Source organism: Carassius gibelio, chromosome B9 (assembly GCF_023724105.1).
Source record: "Carassius gibelio isolate Cgi1373 ecotype wild population from Czech Republic chromosome B9, carGib1.2-hapl.c, whole genome shotgun sequence".
In the NCBI taxonomy this organism is placed as follows: domain Eukaryota; kingdom Metazoa; phylum Chordata; class Actinopteri; order Cypriniformes; family Cyprinidae; genus Carassius; species Carassius gibelio.
In genome coordinates, this window is record NC_068404.1 from 13,759,928 (window position 1) to 13,778,982 (window position 19,055).

At 37.6% G+C, this 19,055-nt stretch overlaps 2 protein-coding genes across 2 annotated transcripts in view; one reads left to right on the forward strand and one right to left on the reverse strand.

Annotated features, from left to right (window-relative positions):
• LOC127964444 (potassium voltage-gated channel subfamily H member 8-like) overlaps positions 1-18,064 on the forward strand; it is a 21,171-nt gene extending 3,107 nt beyond the window's left edge. The window contains exons 3-8 of the mRNA XM_052564657.1: positions 506-790; positions 7,992-8,206; positions 13,691-13,947; positions 14,401-14,501; positions 15,073-15,125; positions 15,781-18,064. Of these exons, the coding sequence (XP_052420617.1) occupies positions 506-790; positions 7,992-8,206; positions 13,691-13,947; positions 14,401-14,501; positions 15,073-15,125; positions 15,781-16,695 (1,826 nt within the window). The 3' untranslated portion in view covers positions 16,696-18,064. The remainder of the gene's footprint in view (positions 1-505; positions 791-7,991; positions 8,207-13,690; positions 13,948-14,400; positions 14,502-15,072; positions 15,126-15,780) is intronic.
• LOC127965215 (uncharacterized) overlaps positions 1-19,055 on the reverse strand; it is a 231,803-nt gene that overhangs the window by 32,105 nt on the left and 180,643 nt on the right. The gene's annotated exons all lie outside the window — the stretch shown is intronic.

The window sequence follows — 19,055 nt, forward strand, 5'->3', positions numbered from 1 at the left end:
AAACATTATGCTAATAGTATTACATTTGTGTAATTGTAGCTCCTTTTCTTTACAACAGTTGAGTCCAATCTGCGTTGCTAATTAATGGCCTTCTTGCTATCACTGGTGTGATTTGATGCATCTGTCTAAGATTAAAGTGTATTATCCTTTTTTATTCGCATTTCACTTCACCATGCTCCCTATCTCTCATTCTGTTTCATAATCACTCATATCTTTTACCATTTGATTTATTTTCTCTTTCCATTCACCTCTCATCCATAATTCTGATCTGCTCATAAACAAGGGATTTCATCTTACACTCACAATGCTTTTAATTAGCCCAATTCAAAACACTAGTTACATAACTCATAAATGTCTCTTCTCTTTGATATCAGTATCACCTTCCATTAAAGTCTAAGTAGAAGACTGATCTACAGTTTCTTTGCAGCACTTGTTTCCTTGACAATCAACCCTAAATAGAAAGTTTGTATGGTTTTCAAGCATGAGAAGTAAAAGTAAGTGCAAGTACTTCAACTAAAAGATCTCTTTGTCCTCTCCCAGCTTCTGAAGGACTTCCCAGATGAACTGCGGGCTGACATTGCCATGCACCTGAATAAAGAGCTGCTCCAGCTGCCTCTGTTTGAATCGGCCAGTCGAGGGTGTTTGCGCTCGCTGTCGCTCATCATCAAAACCTCTTTCTGTGCTCCAGGAGAGTTCCTCATTCGCCAGGGTGACGCTTTGCAGGCCATCTACTTTGTCTGCTCAGGCTCAATGGAAGTGCTCAAGGACAACACTGTGCTAGCTATACTGGGTAAGATTACACACAAACAGTAGGGTTCAAGAAATCATTTAGGGTCATTTTTCTTAGTCATCCCAATGGGAAAAAATTTGTCCAAATTTACCTGAATTCACCCTACACACACAATCAAATTGTATATTGTGTTTTAAATTTTTAAACACTACGGCAGCTGGCTTATAAAAAACTGATTGCAATTCCATTGGTGCCACTAAAATAACCCGCTTTTATTAGTACTTACCTGATTAAGGTAACCAGATATAATATGTGCTGTTAACTGTGGAAAACTAAAAACAAACAAAACAATTACATTCAGACTCAAAAGTCATTTCTAGCACTATACAGCTCATGCAAATGCATTTCTGTGTGTCAGTCATGCTGGCTTATTCAGTGGCCCCTATATTACAATTTCACAGCAATTTCAAAGCCCATTTAAATTCCTCCTACCTGTCACTATTAATTGTGCTTCCTGTGTGATATTGAAACAGGCCAATACAATAAAACTGCCCACACATGCACACACACTATCCATTGATATAGTTGTAAGACATCATAAATGAGCTAAATAATGGCTCTTTTAAAGCACCTTAACACACACACACTTGTTCAATGAATCTCATCCTCCCACTGTAGTTCTTATTGTTTCAGAGGAGGATTCCCATATAATTTTCAAGTCTATTGAACAGTAACTATCCCCTCTCCCCCCATTATACACACACACTGTTGGCTCATTGGCTTCATTTTCTCATTACTTGTCTTCCTTTGTTATGCATATTAATGCATATATTATCTGCGAGATTCAGCTACTGTTGATGATGAGGTTATGTGTGGTTTCTCTAATGTGCTTGCAAATACATGACATGCCAAAACATAGTGAGCTGCCTGTCTAAGCAGCTACCTTCTATTTGTGTGGTTACATTTACCATTGTTCAGCGATTTTCACCTGCGGAGAACAGTCATTTCAGTCTGAATCTGTGCAGTCAGGAGATTCACGTTAAAAGTTTCCCCCACACAGATTTGACTTGTATTCAAGTTGGTAACACAAATTCACACTCACCAATAGAATGCTGTTTTGTTTAATGACTTTTGTGTTCATGCATTGCTACACTATTGACAATGGACCTTTTTGCTACAAAATTACACAGATATTTTGCTTATGTGTGACCACATCTTTAAGGGATGGTTCACCCAGAAATGGAAATTGTGTCTTTAATTACTCACCCTCATGCCATTCCAAACCTGTTAGACCTTCGTTCAACTTTGGAACACATATTAAGATATTTTTGAGAGCTTTCTGACTATTTTAACGATGTCCTTACTATGTTTCTGTGCCTTGACTGTGGTAGTTCCCTTGCTGTCTATGCAGGGTCATACAGTAGATGAACGAAGGTTTTATGGGTTTGGAATGACATGAGGGTGAGTAATTAATTAAAAATAAAATTAAATAAAATTAAATGAAATACAATTTATATAATATTACCATGAACTGTACAGGCCCAATATATGCAATATTATTAACACCGAAACACTCAAAGCACACAGGAGGCTCGTCGACTCACACACAGTCTGAGATATTTAAATTTAGCATGTTTATAAGCTAACAAAATAATACTAGTATAGCATAGAACATAAAAAATGCATACCACATACCCAAATTGGGTAAAATACTCAATTTTGCTTGGATTAAACATTTGTTTTATGTATCATTTCCAAATGAATGAAATGAAACATTTATACAGTAAGCTTTGTTTCTCTAAACTGGTATGACAACTTGTAAAGGATCTGTGGATATGTGCATTTAAATATGTCCAAAACAGCATATCTTAGAAGGCAGCGTACTTTTCAGCTTGCAAATATCCCTTCAAATGCTTTCTAAGTATAGATAGCTCTCTGGGATTATTATAACAGCATCTGATACCTACAAAGTCTTAATTTTCCCCATTGGCTATATTGCATTTGACCAGTTGTCTAACCTAAGAACATTTTTACCTAGAGCTGGTATAGATATGTATCCTGCATCCTGACATTACCTTATACTTTCATGCCGGAAGAGACATTAGCAATCCAGCTCACATGTCCCTGTAATTACATGGAGTATGTAATTGCCATTCCATCTGTCGTCCCCAAACTTACATTTATATTCCTTACATACTCTCCACTCTCCACTTATATGAAGAAAAATATTGACATATACACGGAAATCTGATGCACATAGTAATTTTCAGGAAAATATAGTGTAGCCACTCAAATTAGAGTCAAGCACTGAACTGTTTTTTTTTGTGTAAATCTCTGGAAATGTGTGAATCTCTCTATGCACAGCATTAGAAAAGGTCAGTGCTTTTTATGGTATTGTAGAGCTTAATGAGCTCGGCAGGCAGCCCAGATGTGAAACCCAGTATTCATTAGAATTCATGATTTTATGACCTATATTGTGTCCTTCGGCGAGACACTTAGCCTTGTGGTTACTGCATTAACTGCCCTGCAAGTTACTTTTGATGACAAATAACAATAGAATCAGAGATAACTTCCATGTAAATGTATTCTTTCTTCTTTTAATCACATGATCTTGTACAGCATACCATAAGGACATCTACTAGATAAATACTCAACATGTTAATGAGGCAGAAATGCAATGACACCTGAGCCACTTATCACAATTTTCAAGTGAATATTTCTTCATATTTGAAAGGTAGTTGTTTTGTGTACAAAGAAATATTGTACATTTCACCTATTACTGTCCAGAAAAAAATATAAAGAATATATAAAGAATATATCTTTGGTTTTGAGACTTTAATGCACCATAAGCTTATAACACTCCAAAGAGAAAGGACAAATTGAAATTGCATCATACTTAACACGTGTTGGGCAAAAGTTAATCTTTCATATATTGAGACTGATTTGAGAATAATGCATTTCAAATAGCAAGATTATGAAACATCAAAATGGAAAACGTAACATAGCAAAATATCACAAAAATATTCTAACCTATGACTGTCTATTTTTAACTAGATATTTGAAGCCATCGTGACAACTAAGCCCAGTCTAAATTAAAATTGTCTGATTTTATTAACAAAAAGTCTGTGCCTCGTGTGTAATGACATATATGAATTAATGAAATATAAATCAAAAGATAAATGTATGGTAGCCACAACAGATACATACATTAGGAATTAATAACCTTTAGAGCTATTCCTAATGGCTTATTTTACATAGGACCGTTCAGGGTGTTATGAAGCAGCAATCAGTTCACTTTACAAGCCCATGGATAATAATAATATGAACAACAGGGGAAAAAGAAGTCAATGAAAGAAAAAAATAGAAAAACAAAAGAAAAGCCCAGGTTTTTTATTTAAAATGGAAATCATTGCCATAAACCGAGTCTGTGGATCATTATAATAATAATAATAATAATAATAATAATAATAATAATAATAATAATAATAATAATAATAATAATACCTCTCTGCTTCATCTGAAAGGATTTATGGGAGCTGTACACAGTACAATGGCCTCCCAAAAACCTTGCTGGGAAGCTTCTAGAAGCACGATAAGAGCAGGCCAAACTGCCTTCAGCTGTTAGCACAATGAATCTTGATAAGCTGCTGGGTTAATGAAGTATCTTCTAACCTAAATGTGAATGATACCTAAAATATAAATGTGTCAATATACACTCACCCTTGTTCCAAAGCTGATGAAACAAAAATATATTGTGGATTAAGAATTGGGCAGAAGATGCAAATGTCAAATGAATATGTATTTTAGATTCAGAGACTGTACACAGTGTTTGTTGCAGCACACAAACACACACAGGAACGGGGAGAACCTGATTCATTTCTTCATAATCCTTATCTAATGCGACACACTAGAGTGTATAGGTTCATGTAATGAACAAATGCTGTCTTCTTTAAGATGTATCAATGCAGCGCTGTCACAAACATCATCCATATGCCTTTGAGGGTATTAGGACTGGATTTCAATGAACTCATCCTTTATGTAGTCTCTCTCTGCCTCTTTGTGTTCTTTTAGCTTAGTCACCCAGGACCCTCTTTGCCATAGCCTTTTGGTGTTTGTTTTTTTGTTTTGTTTTTTAAACTGCAAGACAGCAGCTGTGACCATAGATGGACTATGAAACTTTTACTGTGTTTTTCTCATTTCATCTGAGTGTGGAGCAGCTGCTCAACACACATCCTCACACTCCCAATTTGAGCCATACCTTTTTTTAAAAAAAACATGATTTGTACCGAATTATACAATTTCTAAAGGATTATAAAATTCATACAGTATTTGACAAGTGGCCTTAAAAGCTGCTTCATACCAAAGGACAAAAAATAATTCAGATGCTTACAGTTTTCCATCATAAATAAACTATTTGTCATATCCGAACCCCCTCTTGTACAGTGGCTACAGTTAATCTGGAAATAAAGGCTCTCAAAAGGTCACAGTAAGCGATGAGCCAGAGCACTTACCGAGCTAAAGGTTCCTGTGTGTGTGTGTGTGTGTGTGTATGTGGGCCTCTTTATCTCCAAATGCCTGAACTCTATTGCTCTGATCAAATCAAATATTGGCATGCTGCTAGGCCACATCCACCTCTCTCTCTCAAACACTTAATAATTGATGGTCAATGCATTATTAAAGTGCTTTGACTATTAATACAGGCTGACATATGAAGGTGAGAACCATAGATCTCCACACACATGGACAATAATGTGGAAAATAATGTGGGAGGGATTGAATCAAGGAATGGGCAAAAGACCATGCCATACAGAAGAAATAAAAACAAGACAGACAGAATCTTTCACTCTGCATATTAAAGATGTTCCAAAACCTAGTAAGCTGAATATAATATATTTATTAGCTTCAGAAAAAAGTTTTATGCTCAACAAGGCTGCATTTGTTTGAACAAAAAATACAGTTAAATCAGTAATATTGTGAGATAATAATACATTTTAATTAAAAAATATATATATTTCAAAATTGTATTTATGGGTGTAATGCCCAATCTGAATTGTCAGCCTCCAGTCTTCAGTGTCAAATGTTCCTTCAGAACTTAATATAACATGCTGATTTGAGAACCATTATTATCACAGTTTTCAGGATTCTTTGATTAATTGAGAGTTTAAAAAGAACAGCATTATGCATTATTGCTCAAGAAAAGTATTAATTAAAAAAACAAAAAACAAACAAATATGTATGCAACCTTTAAGAATGAACTATTTTCTCTTGAAAGGAAGAGGAAGAGCAGTGATGTGAATGAATGCACACACACACACATATAGCCTGCCTGTGTTCCATTGCACGTCCACTCACTGTCACCGAGAGACTGTTTGGTTCAGTGTTTGGAGGATCTGCGTTTGATGTTGAAAATACACCACCTGCACACACGCAAAGTAATGGCACCTTCCTGTGGCGTTATCGATCTGACAGCTTGACCCGAGGATCCACAGGAGGCTCTGGAGAACACTGGAGAGAGAGAGAGAATGAGAGACAAACTGATCGACAGCCAGGAAAACAGAGAGACAGCAGGAGGAAAAGACACCGAGCAAATTGGCAATGGCTGATAAAAAAATGAAAGCTTGAAATGAAAGTGAACGATTAATCAAGACAGATAGCAATAAACACTTATACTTGGATCTAGACCAATACACACAGAGACACACAGACACACAGACGTCTCTGAGCTGTGGTTGGAGTGGGAGTGATTGTCTTAATTAAAGCTGTGATATGAAATGGCTTCCTAGACTCATGTCACCTCGCAATGAGATTACACGTGTTATTGCACTGTAGAATTACAGTCTGTCGAGGCTGTGAGGAGAACAAGAACTGGAGAGAGGAGGAGAAAGCAGATATATAAATCAAGATGGAAGGAAACCAAGAGATGGAGAGAGAGATTCCTGTTAATGTTCTGTCACATGGCTCATGTCAGTGTTGCCTGATGCATTGAACTCTATGGATTGACTGTTAGAATGACTGAAAGCAAGTCAAGCTCTGTAATGTGGTGCTTAAAGTTCAACACTTTCAACTTTGACTCCATTTCCCACTGACCTTTCCAAATGCAGTCAGCAATGACAGATCCTGAGTGATTCATGCGTGCATTTGCATATCTAATGATGTCTTCTAGACACCAAAGCCACAAGAAATATTTACAATATAATCTTGAATGACTCTTTTCATTCATGTATATTAATGGTGTTGTTTTTTTAATTGTATTTTTAAACTAATTTAAATTTTACCAGCAGTTTTTTTTTCTTGCTACAATCCTATGCACACTTCCTGCTTTTTTTCCTGTTTGTGATTAAAGATTGTGCACATAAAAAAAAAAAAAAATCCATAAAAATATGAGAATAGTCCATTTTAATTGCATGGTCTCAATGGAGGTCACATGTAAACATTTTAGTGAAAATATGGAATCATTGGATCTGCTAACAAATCAATAATTAACAAGAACAGGGAAATGTCAGTTCAGAAGTAAAATGTATGCAATTTTTCTTTATATGTCCTTATTGTTTTGATTGAGAAGTAGTTTTCAAATATAGTTTTGGCAGAATATATGGCAACTTTGCTTGTCAACGTACAGTCATGTTTTTGCTCACATAGAAAAGTAGAAGAGAACAAGAGGTAAAATAGCAACAAAAAGGAGGAATAAGAAAGGAAGGTGCTTTGGCCAGTTGAAGGAAAAATGTAAAACAACCTGCAGCTATTAAGTTTTGCCATGTTATCTCCAAGACAATATAGATAGAGCTCTTGAAAACTGAGAGTACAAACATGCGAAGTTATACACACACATAATTAGCACACCTGCTTACTTGATGAAAGATGTACATATGGTCTACCACCCATCTCTCTCCCAGCCCTGCTGAACTCAGTTGCCTCCAACTGGTGTGCCTTCCCAGAATGCAGTGCTCTGACACTTCAGCACACTTCAGAATTTGTCAGTGCTTTCATAGTCCCTTTGCACCAAACCAGAATATATTTTTAGCCTCTGTGCTCCCTCGTGTGCCCCTCCTGTGTCTCATATTCAAACCTAGAACAAAAAGTTTTTCCTTAGAACTTCAGCATTGATTGACACACTCGGTCTTTGTTTACTTGTCTGAACATGTTCACACAAAATACCGGAGGGATCTAACATGCATATCCAACTTTAAAAGCATATTATGAATTTTGCATGACAAAGCCTGTGTTAGCCACAAATTAACTTCTATATGCTTTTCTCAAACAGGAAAGGGGGACCTGATCGGATCGGACTCGCTGACGAAAGAGCAGGTGATAAAGACCAACGCAAACGTGAAAGCACTGACGTATTGTGACCTGCAGTACATCAGCCTAAAGGGACTGCGAGAAGTTCTGCGCCTCTATCCTGAATATGCCCAGAAGTTTGTCAGCGAAATTCAGCACGATCTCACCTATAACCTGCGGGAGGGCAGTGGAGCTGACGTGAGTGATGCACACATGATGTTTTTTAGGGCAAAGGGTGAAAATCCCAGAGTACACCTTTGATTCTACAGCCTTGACTGTAAAGGTCAAGCGGTGTGTGCATGTGCTTTTTTTAGCCCGAATCATGTGCACTGAGGCAATTACCACAAACATACAGGTCAGGAGTGGATACATCGCCTAGGATCAGATTATCAGTAATGTACGCTTGTGCAGTGGAGCTGATACGAGTCCTATAAATAGATCAATATAGATAGTTCAAACAGAGAAACATGATAATAGTCGCCTTCATGATCAGTTATTATGATTCATATTCTCTGCTGAGTCAGTTTTGTTTCGATTTTTCCTGTAAAATTATTTAGTAGATATCAAAATAGAACATCAAACATTACATACATACATACAGTTCATACATACAGTTCACCCAGAAATGAAAAGTTGTCATTTAATCGACTAAGATGTTCTTAGAAATGTTTGTGTTTGTGTTTTGTTTTGTTTTTGACTGCAGAAGAATAAAAAACGTAATACAGGTTTGGAGGGACATGAAGGTGATAACCGAAATTTCATTTTAGAGTGAACTATTCTCTTTATTGGCATGACATTTACACCTTTTCTTTTTGTGTGAATCCTATTAAAAATTGTATACATTTTATAAAGTGCTTTTCTCACAGAATTTAATCCCATTGCTGGTATTACATTTGTGATTTTTCTGTAACTCAGCTAGTACTGAATGACGCTAACAAAGCTCTTAAAAGGACATGTATATATGACCCAGGACCACAAAACCAGTCATAAGTAGCACAGGTATATTTGTAGCAATAGCCAACAGTACATCGTATTGGTCAAAATTATAGATTTTTTTGCCAATGCCAAAAATCAGTAGGATATTAAGTAATGATCATGTTCCATTAAGATATTTTGTAAATCTCAAAACTTAATTTTATTAGTAATATCCATTTCTAAGAAGTTCATATGGGCAACTTGAAAGGCGATTTTCTCCCTCTCTCTCTCTCTCTCTCTCTATATATATATACTGTACACACAGTTGTATCTTGGACAAATATTTTCCTATCCTAACAAACCATACATCAGTGGAAAACTTTTTTAATTCAGCTTTCATATGTATAGATATCAGTTTTTAAAAAATTGGCCCTTTTGACTGGTTTTGTGGTCCAGGGTCATATTTATTGTTTTCTTTATTTTGAAACATGCTTCAGTTGTTACATTTGCTGGATTGGTTCACGTCCACAAAGCTATATGTCAAAGTGTTTCAAAATGTGTTTGTGCAAGTCACGTGTGACTTGGTTACATTTTGGAAACAAACAGGTTGGTTGATGAAAGAAAGAAAGAAAGAAAGAAAGAAAGAAAGAAAGAAAGAAAGAAAGAAAGAAAGAAAGAAAGAAAAAGAAAGAAAGAAAGACCTGGAAACATGTACAGTCTTAAAAAAAAGGTACTTCACGATGCTTTAGAATAACCTCTTTTGTCTAAATGGTTTCTTTAATAACAAGGTCAGAAGGTTCTTCAGATTATTCACCTTTTTCATTAACATGGAAGTAAGCCTATGGGTGAGACTTCCGTTTCATTAGCCGCTCTAGGGAAATAACGAGAGGAATAACAACATGCAGTAAACAGTAAAACTGTTTGCACTATAAACCAGTGTGTGCGTAATTAAGATTAAAATGCATTGAGATAATAAGGTAAAACACACCAATTTTCAATATCAAGTAGCAAAACAAACTGTTTTGTAGAGCTAAAAATAGCTGGACACGGATGAGACTGGAAGCTAAATGCATAGAATTTACAAATGGAAAATAATATACCAATTTTTACGGGAAAAAAAGGTGGATAAAAAGGTAAGAAAGAGATGGTTCTTTCAAGAACCTTTGACTGAATGCTTTGTGTAACCAAAAATTTTTATTTTATGGCATCGCTGTGAAGAACCTTTTAAGCACCTTTATTTTTAAGAGCGTAAATACTGTTTGACACTAGCTTCTTCTCCACGACAAGCATATTAGAAACAGAAAGCTGTGAAGCATTGCTTTGTTTACCGTAATAACTGGGGTAACCATTGCATTTATGCTTTTCATGCCGAACATCCAGACTGGTGTGAACTGTCCCTTTTGAAAAAAAAAAAAAAGGTTTGCCAAATTAATTATAAAAAATGCAAGAAAGGTCAATCTGTAACTCTCTATTGCACACCAGTTGTCCAAAGTGAATTTGTGCATGTAGAGTTACTGGTTACTCAATGAATTCATGAGCTGTGCCCTACAGACTGGAGGTATGTGTGTGTTAACCTGCAGTGCCCACATCCACAACCAGCAGAATACAAAATGGATCCCCATCTGCTGTCTTTGGCATCTTTCCTTCCTACTTGCACATTCTCGAAAGTATGTGTCCTGTCCTTTCCCTGACTAAGATACAGCCCCTCCCCCCCTCATCTTCAGGATGCACATGTATGCATGCGCACGAGACCGCTCTCTTACACACACACGTTCTCCCAGCCTTGAGTGTAACTTGTGAAGACAGGAATAGCAGCAGGCTGCGGTTTGGAGTGTGTGCCGATACTAAGAATAGCACAGGGGGAAGGCGGGGACTCCGCGCTGGCTGGGTCCCCCGCGCCTCGAGCTAAGATTGGATCCTGTAAAATAAAAATAGCTCTGAAACGAGAGGAGCGCGGGGGTGGGGGGGTTGAGGTGCCTCTTTTCTCTCCTTTTCACTCTTTCCTGCAGTGCTGCTTCTGCAAGGTGCCACATTTAGCTTTTACTCTAGATATAAGATATCGTTGTGTTTGAGAAGAGAAAGAGAGGGAAGGAATGACGGTTGGTGAAGAGGCAGGTACAAGATACTGTTGCAGCTTTAACCCTACCTCAAACCGCTTTTCAATAGAAGAGATTTATCTGACCTTGACCACCCAGTACACCCTATCAACTGTATAGCAATGCACTCTCAAAACACCTTAGAAACTGCATAGAAATGCCCTGGCAACCAGCAACAATAGCTTGGCATCTCGGCAGAGACTTTTGCATACGTAAACACTTCATTTCCTTCAGAAAATGTAAAAATCAAGTTTGTGTGTGCCATGAGACATAGCGGATCAGCATCGATGCTCATCACACAACCCCAGAATGCACAAGGAATACCAATGAACACACACTCACACATACATTTGCACGTAATTGCAGAGCTGGTGAGAATAGACGTGTGATTATTGGGGAAGCTTCCCTGTTACTGTTCGTCTGTGTTTTTGCACAGGTACATACACAATTTTGCACTAGATCGTTTGAAGAAAAAGGCAATGCCCCTTTTTCTTGTTAGCTGAAAAAGCTGTGATTGACTGAATTTGGTGACTCGTGGGACATGGAAATGCCTGAATAAACAGCTCGTTCTCTGGAGGAGTGGAGGGAAAGAAAGTGAAAACTTCTGTAGAAACACTAATTTAAGCATCTCGCAGACATGCACACAAGCTCCCCTCGTGCCGCTGGAGTCTGTGTTACTAAGATTGGATGGAGATTGCTAAAAATAAATTCTGCTTTAGGTGGGGTGTGGGACTGCAGACGGTGCGTGGGGGTGGAGATCATGAGAAGAACGGGGGAAAAAAACAAGATGCGAAGAAAGAGAGAGGCAGGGTGCGGAGAATGGGAGGGGGGTTGCAGATAAAGATGGAGAGATTTCAGTCAAATTGAATGGGGGGAGAACAAATCGAGGTATAGGAAGAAAGGGACGGGAAAGACGTTAATTAAGATTTGCTCAAAATATTTTATTATATTTCCTTCTCTTTCCTTCCTGGTTTATGTTAGTACGTAATACAGGGATGCGGGCTGTGTGTGTGTGTTGCTACCCTATAGCGACGGACTTTGATTGACATAGTCTTTTATGTGTTTTGACAAAACAAAAATAAACAGCGCCTTCTCCTCTCTGCAACCTCTTCTGTAGACCCACGGGATAACGCCGCTTGCTGCCATCCTTTTTATGACATTCTAAGAACAAGTAGTGCTGAGAGTTAACAACCAAGAAATCGAAATCAATTTTTAGCTTCTACAAAGAACAGTGTTTTTGTGGGCAAAAACCAATTGAGATTCCTTAATCTGGTACAATGGAAAAAAATGCAGAGAGTTGAGCTGGAGGTGGAGAAACATGGTAGAGAGGAACAAGAAAAATCAACAGGCTGTGTTAGTCTGCCACGCACTGGTCATGACTCTTTACTGCCCATTTGAAAATAATTATCAGAATTACTTGCTACTGAAAACCAAGAATTGTTTTATAAAAATAAATTGTTCTTTAATAACTAGATTTGCATTTTTAGAAGGAAGTGTTTACAAGGGCACAGTAGAATAGGGTTAATGTTGGAAGTAACCCTAGGTTCAACACAATTCCACAGTTTCATGGCAGTGAAAAGTGATTATAGATGGCTAAGTAGATGTAAGATCACAATTTAGCTTGCAAATAAATGCATGTGAGAAGGCCAGTCACTATTCTGTATTCAAACATTGCAGTCAGATTGTAGCCAATTTGAATGTGAACGTTTCATTCAAGATGAAGAATGGAGGATTTTAAAACTGTAGAAACATACTGTACAGTATATACACTAATATTCATGTATTGAAAGAAATTTCTTTATTTGACAGGGAAATATTATAACTTATTTATTTTAATTTTTTTATTTACTTCGGTCTTCAATGTAACATTATCTTTCAGAAATCATTCTAATTTTCATTCTATCATTTAATCATTCTAATTAAAAATTTCCCATAGCCTATTACATTTTAAAAATAAAGTAAAGTTTAATGGCTACAACAATGGTTAAAAAGATGCCAATAAACACATATTTAAAATATATCATATTTATGTTTTTCCACATTAATTTGGAAATTCAGTGTTGGAAATTTGGAAATTATGACAGTATAAATATATTATGCTGATTTGTGATTAATCCTAATTAATTAAAAAAAAAAGTGATTAATTTTATATTTTTTTAATTGATTGAAACACTAAATATAAATAGAAATTATACTAATTATGTTAATCTTAATATGTAGATTATTATTTTTATTTTTTTTTTTTGCACAGTCACTTATCAAATAAATCTGGACATAAACATGGAATATCTATGTGTGTTGAATTATGTTTTAATGAAAGAGTCCATAGAGAGATATTAGATTAAAATCAGAATTTCCAGAAAGCGGTGTATAAATATCCAAAATATACATCTCAAAAATACAATACATCTGAAATTAAAAATAAGTTTAAATTATATTTAAACAAATGATCAGAATCAGAAAAATTAAGAGGCACGAGCTGAATAATAATAATAATAATAAATGGATTGGTTGAAAAGTACAGTGTTACCTTGCAAATACTAGAATAGTAAAAATAGATCTAAAATAGATCTAATTTTACCACTTAAACAGACTTCTGCTGATCTAAGGTTTGTGTATCTACTGCATTTCGTACGGACACAAACATAACAATCTGCTCCGTCTCTCTCAGCTGGACTGGGAAAGCAACGGTGGTCTGGTGAAGAAACTTCCTGCTATCCGTGAAGATGAGGAGCATGATGAGGAGCAGCACTCAGTATCAAGGGCCTCACGTTCTCCCCTTCGCCTGACCCGGGCCCTAAGCTCCCCCCTGAGATCGCCTCTTCTCCCCCCTCGCCCCTTCCGCCCTCCGTCAGACCACACGCGACCCGCCACCCTCCAGATCCCTGTGGTCAGTTTCAGCAGTGCTCCTCCAGAACTCAGCCCCAGGTACACACACATCTCACATCATATCCTCAATGAGCTGTAGCCCTCTGGTGGCTCTCATAAGAACTTTACTGATTCATAATATAGAAGTATCCAGCTTCCATGACAACCAATTTGGGTGGAATAGCTGCCTCTACTAATTGGCTCTTCAATTTTATACTAAGAAATCAAGATTTATCTAAAACTTGAATTTAATGAGGAAAAAGTAAAGGAATCCATTTCTGTCTAGGCATTTCTATATTACATTATCAATAAAAAGCTTGGAATAATTAAGAATTTATTATGTTATAGCAAGACGTTTCTTATTTAATATATTTTAACATGGAGTTAATTCCTGTGAGAGAAAAGCTGAGTATTTAGCAGCCATTACTTCAGCATCACATGATCCTTCAGAAATCATCATGGGAATAAATTACTGTACATGAACAACAGTGCATTTGTCTGATGTCTCTGCAGGTTTGTGGATGGCATAGAGACAGAAAACAATTCAAGCTCAACACAAAGGTTTGAGTTCGGTCCCACCCTACCTCAGAGCGGTCCTCCATCCCCTTCTCCAGGTACATACACAATTATAAGACAGAATGCGATTTCTGGAAGTATAAAAATAGACTTACAAAGTCAGACTAATTCTGCAACTTATTTGGTCCAAGAACCTCCCACTTAGACAGGAAAGGACCATCTGACCAATATGTAAAACAGCCAACTATGTTTTTTATGTGACATTTAGGGCTGGTACATCTGAAATTGGATATGAACCTCAAAGCAATTCATAATATTTTGCAGCTCAGGGATATTTGTCCCGTTAAATGTCTCAATCAAAACTCTTCAGTACCTTTGAGGATAAGACTTGATGCCACAGACCTTGAACTTTACAAACCATACCAAATCCATTTATTAATGTCTCCTTTAAATCATTAATCGTAACAGCTTGGAAATTTCACTAATGCAACTTCTGATGCACAGTGAGAAATTAAAGCTGGCCAATAAGATTGCAGCTCTTACAAGTTTTGTGTGCAATCTGGATCAGACAGTCAGTCTGTTGGAGTAAATTTATTTTCTTCATCCATTCAATCTTTCCTCATCCTCTCTACAACAAATTTAACTCATTTTGTGTGGGTTTGTTTGCAGTGAACCAGGAGCAGCTGGAGACCAAGCAGAGCATCACCAAACTGAGTGAGGAGGTAAGTGAAACAAACACATTAAATCAGAATAAATCAAATTATATTCAGCAAATATCAACATGCTTTCCCTGGTTTCACGTCATTGTGACGCAAACCTCCAGATCAATTCCAATCTCAAGTACTACAACAATGTGGACAGAGTTTTAGTACTCTGAACTGGTATAGGTATACAGTCTGGGTCAAGTCCAGGCAAAATCCTGAGTACTACAACACTGCACAACTTGCAGGTTAAAAAATCCTTTAATATCTGTGAAGATGTTGGAAAAGTAGATCTCCACCAAAACCGTTACATTGATTTTTACCACTTTTAAAGGGTGTAAGACAAGAGGCTTATTGATTTTTGTAAATGGGCTGCACTACAATCATAAAATACATCTTTGTTCAGTAAGTAGAGGATTATACAGAGTCAGCTGGTCAACATGGCAAAATAAACCCAGAGAGATTGATCAGGACCTAGATACCAAGTGAAAAGCTCTTTATATCCTAAAATGACTTAATTCTGTGATTTGAGAGACATGCAGCCACTACAGCCATACGTAAATAGCTACCTGGGACATTGTTTAATGTGTATAACTTTGAATGAAGAACATCCAGTCAGATTTTATAGCCAGAACTATATGTTCCATGACTTACATTCTGTTGATCTCATTTACAGATGACTAGTCTATCCCAGCAAGTCTCTCAGCTGAGCAAAGAGCTACAGGAAATGACACGTCTCCTCAGGCCCTTGCTTGTCATTGGATCTCAACCTCTCCTGACAGCCGTCAGTCCAACAATGCCTCCATCTCCCAGCAGTCACAGCGGTCCAACAATATCCACACCACCAGCTCCTTCGCCCACAACCCCATCGTCTGCACCGCTCAGACCAACTTGTTCCCTATTGGACAGCGCAGACACTGGGAACATTGGCTTGCTCAGCTGTCTCATACCCTCCAGCCCCCCGCAGAGAACTCAAGCACAGGCTCAGGCAGGCTGTTCAAGCGGATCTTCCTTGCCAGTCCTTCTTTCTCCAGTTAAAGCCCAAACGGAGGGAGAAGGCATCCAGGCAGCTTCAGCCCTGCCACTGCAAACCAGCCATCCTGCATCCCCATCTCTAACCTTTTCATTCTCGCTCCCTACATTCCGCTCCCAGTCTACTTCCTGCTCTCCCTGCCAGGGTCCTCACCGACCTGCCAGTCACAGCAGAGGTTTGCTACCTCAACCCCCCTCACAGGACACCCCACCTCCACCCCCCTCTCATTGCTCTGCACCACCCTCGATTCATAACTCCCCTGGTGACGACAGGCAGGGGATCAGTCCATTTCCCTCATCCCCTTCCTCCACTGCGCTTGCCCCTAGGGTCCAGCCACGGTCGTCCACCACTCCTCCTTGTCCGCACACCTCCCTACCCTTGCCCTGCTCCCTTGACGCCCTTCCTGAAACCCAGGCCTCTTTTGGCACCTCACGGTCCCCGCAGAACCTCAGGCCGGGACCTCCTCAGTTAGAGTTTGAGATGCAAGAATGGGCTGCAGGAGGGAGGCCTTCCACAGAGCATATCAGCTTCATAGATGAAGAGGGACCAGCACTGTGAGAGACTGAAAGATAAAGACTATGACTAGTTGACTTAACAAATAAGGGATCGGTGAACTGGGCCAACTACAATTACCCCAACACACCTACATTCTGAATGACAGACAAAACTGATTGCTGTTCCTTCAGGACGACACTCTTGTAATTGGACAGATTGTGGCTCTGTTCCAAATACCAGTGAGCTATCTACTTATAAATAGCATTTTTAGGCATCGTAGGCTTAGGCATTTAGGTTTAAAAATTCAGTTTAAGATTAAATTACACAACAAGGATGTGAATGCAGTTTACAAGTCGGAATCTTGTATTTGTTGTAATATAAAAATGGCAGGAATGCAAATTTGTTCACAGCAGACTCCAGTTCATTTAAGCATGCTGCTAACGCTAACAGAACTAGTCAACAAAGAAAAGTATTGATGGGAACAGTTCCACCTAAGTTTAAGTTAAAATGTTTAGTCTAATATTGTGTCTCAGACTCTACTGGAATCAACTGTGAACGGGTATCTTATATTGTTGGTCAGGCTAATGTGTTTTGATTGTTTTTTAGTATGAATATGGGAACTTATCAGCTGGTCAGGCTGAAAGAAGCTGTTTTTCAGCAAGGAAAACTGCTACTCATGAAAGCGTTTTCAATTTGGTCATCTATGGAGTTGTAGCTGCCAATGTAGACAGCTTACAATAAGGCAGCTTACTATGATTTGGAACAGAGTCACAGTGGTATACACCACTTGGGAGCCCCTCAGTACCTGACACCAGCCAGTTACTCTCCTCTGAGCACAACTTCATGGAGTTCCTCTTCTAAAGGCATTACAGTCAACATAAAGCATGGTGACCAAAACCGCGAAAATCACACTGTGGTCATACCTTGCTATGGGAATTTAATATAACAAGTAAAAGTGCAATGATTACCTTGCATGGCTGTGCACTAATCATGCACAGAATATAGGACATGTCAGGTGGTGTTTCTTATCTCTTTATTACCAAAACAATGTTTTTACTTTACAAATTACCCACCTTATGAATCAAGTTCATATTTGAATTTCCAGAATTGGTAAATGACTGAGCTGTCACAACACATTATCCATAATACTTAATTTTTTCATCCGGTCTGCCCCAAGCCACTTAACACATTCACTAGCCAGAATCGTGATGAGTTGCATATTTAGTCAGACTGGAGACCCTGGGAAATGCCTGTCCTCCACTTCTAAAAAATTATCCATTTCAGTTAGTTTATAGATGTATTCATTACATTCAGTCCGAACAAATATGATTAAGAGCTGAAAGTGTAACACTTTGTCACATGCACATATACAACCAGGGTCCAAAATTAACTTTTGCAACACCTGCATATAGTGGATGAATTGAGATAATTCATATGGTAATTTGTTCATTCTATATATATATATATATATATATATATATATATATATATATATATATATATATATATATATATATATATATATATATATATATATACACACTATATATATATATATATATATGCACGTGTGTGTGAGTGTTATCAATAGTAATATGGAATACACACACATTTCCTATCACGATTGATATATTTAGCACATTGTGTCATTCACAGTATCACAGTTAATCTACCCATCAAAAACACAAAACTCATTTGATGTTCTTTAGAATTTGTTTTCATTTCAGTGGTTTGTCACAAATGTGCCACCACATATCTACAGCTATTCAAATTTTCACTTGCATTGCTTAGATTGGATTTGTTCAAGTTGTGGAGCAGCCAAAACTATTGTTCATACAGTAAAAAAAAAAAAAAAAGTATGTGGAAATGTGGAAAAACATTACCAGCCACCTGGCATTCATTTACTCGCTAAAGCCAATTAACTCACATTTTCACTAGGCAAGTGTTAATTTTTGACCCTGCACTCACCAAGCATGATAATATGCCTAATAAGTTATGTTCTGTTGCAAAAATTACACATTTAAAAGACGTCATAACAGGCATACTCAAGACAATCATCAGAATATCACGCAGATCAAAACACTCAAACTACATTATTGTAACATGTGGAACCGTAACCATATTTAGCAGTAAGACTATGAAGGGGTTGGCATGCCATATGCTGAGCAGCCCATGTGAGTTCTGAGAGCTTGGCATGACACCTAATGAACAGCCACAGAAGTCAGCATATCTACAACTGAAATAAATACATATACACAGCTTTAGCCATCCAGCCAGTGTGCCTTCTCATTAAATATAAACTAAAAACCTTACAGCACTCACCATTTTTCAGCATTCACAATCCTTAAAAAAAAAAAAAAAAAAAAAAACCCTGTTGGTCATTTCACAGTAGAGAGCACTGCACTTTTATTTCACTGATCTAT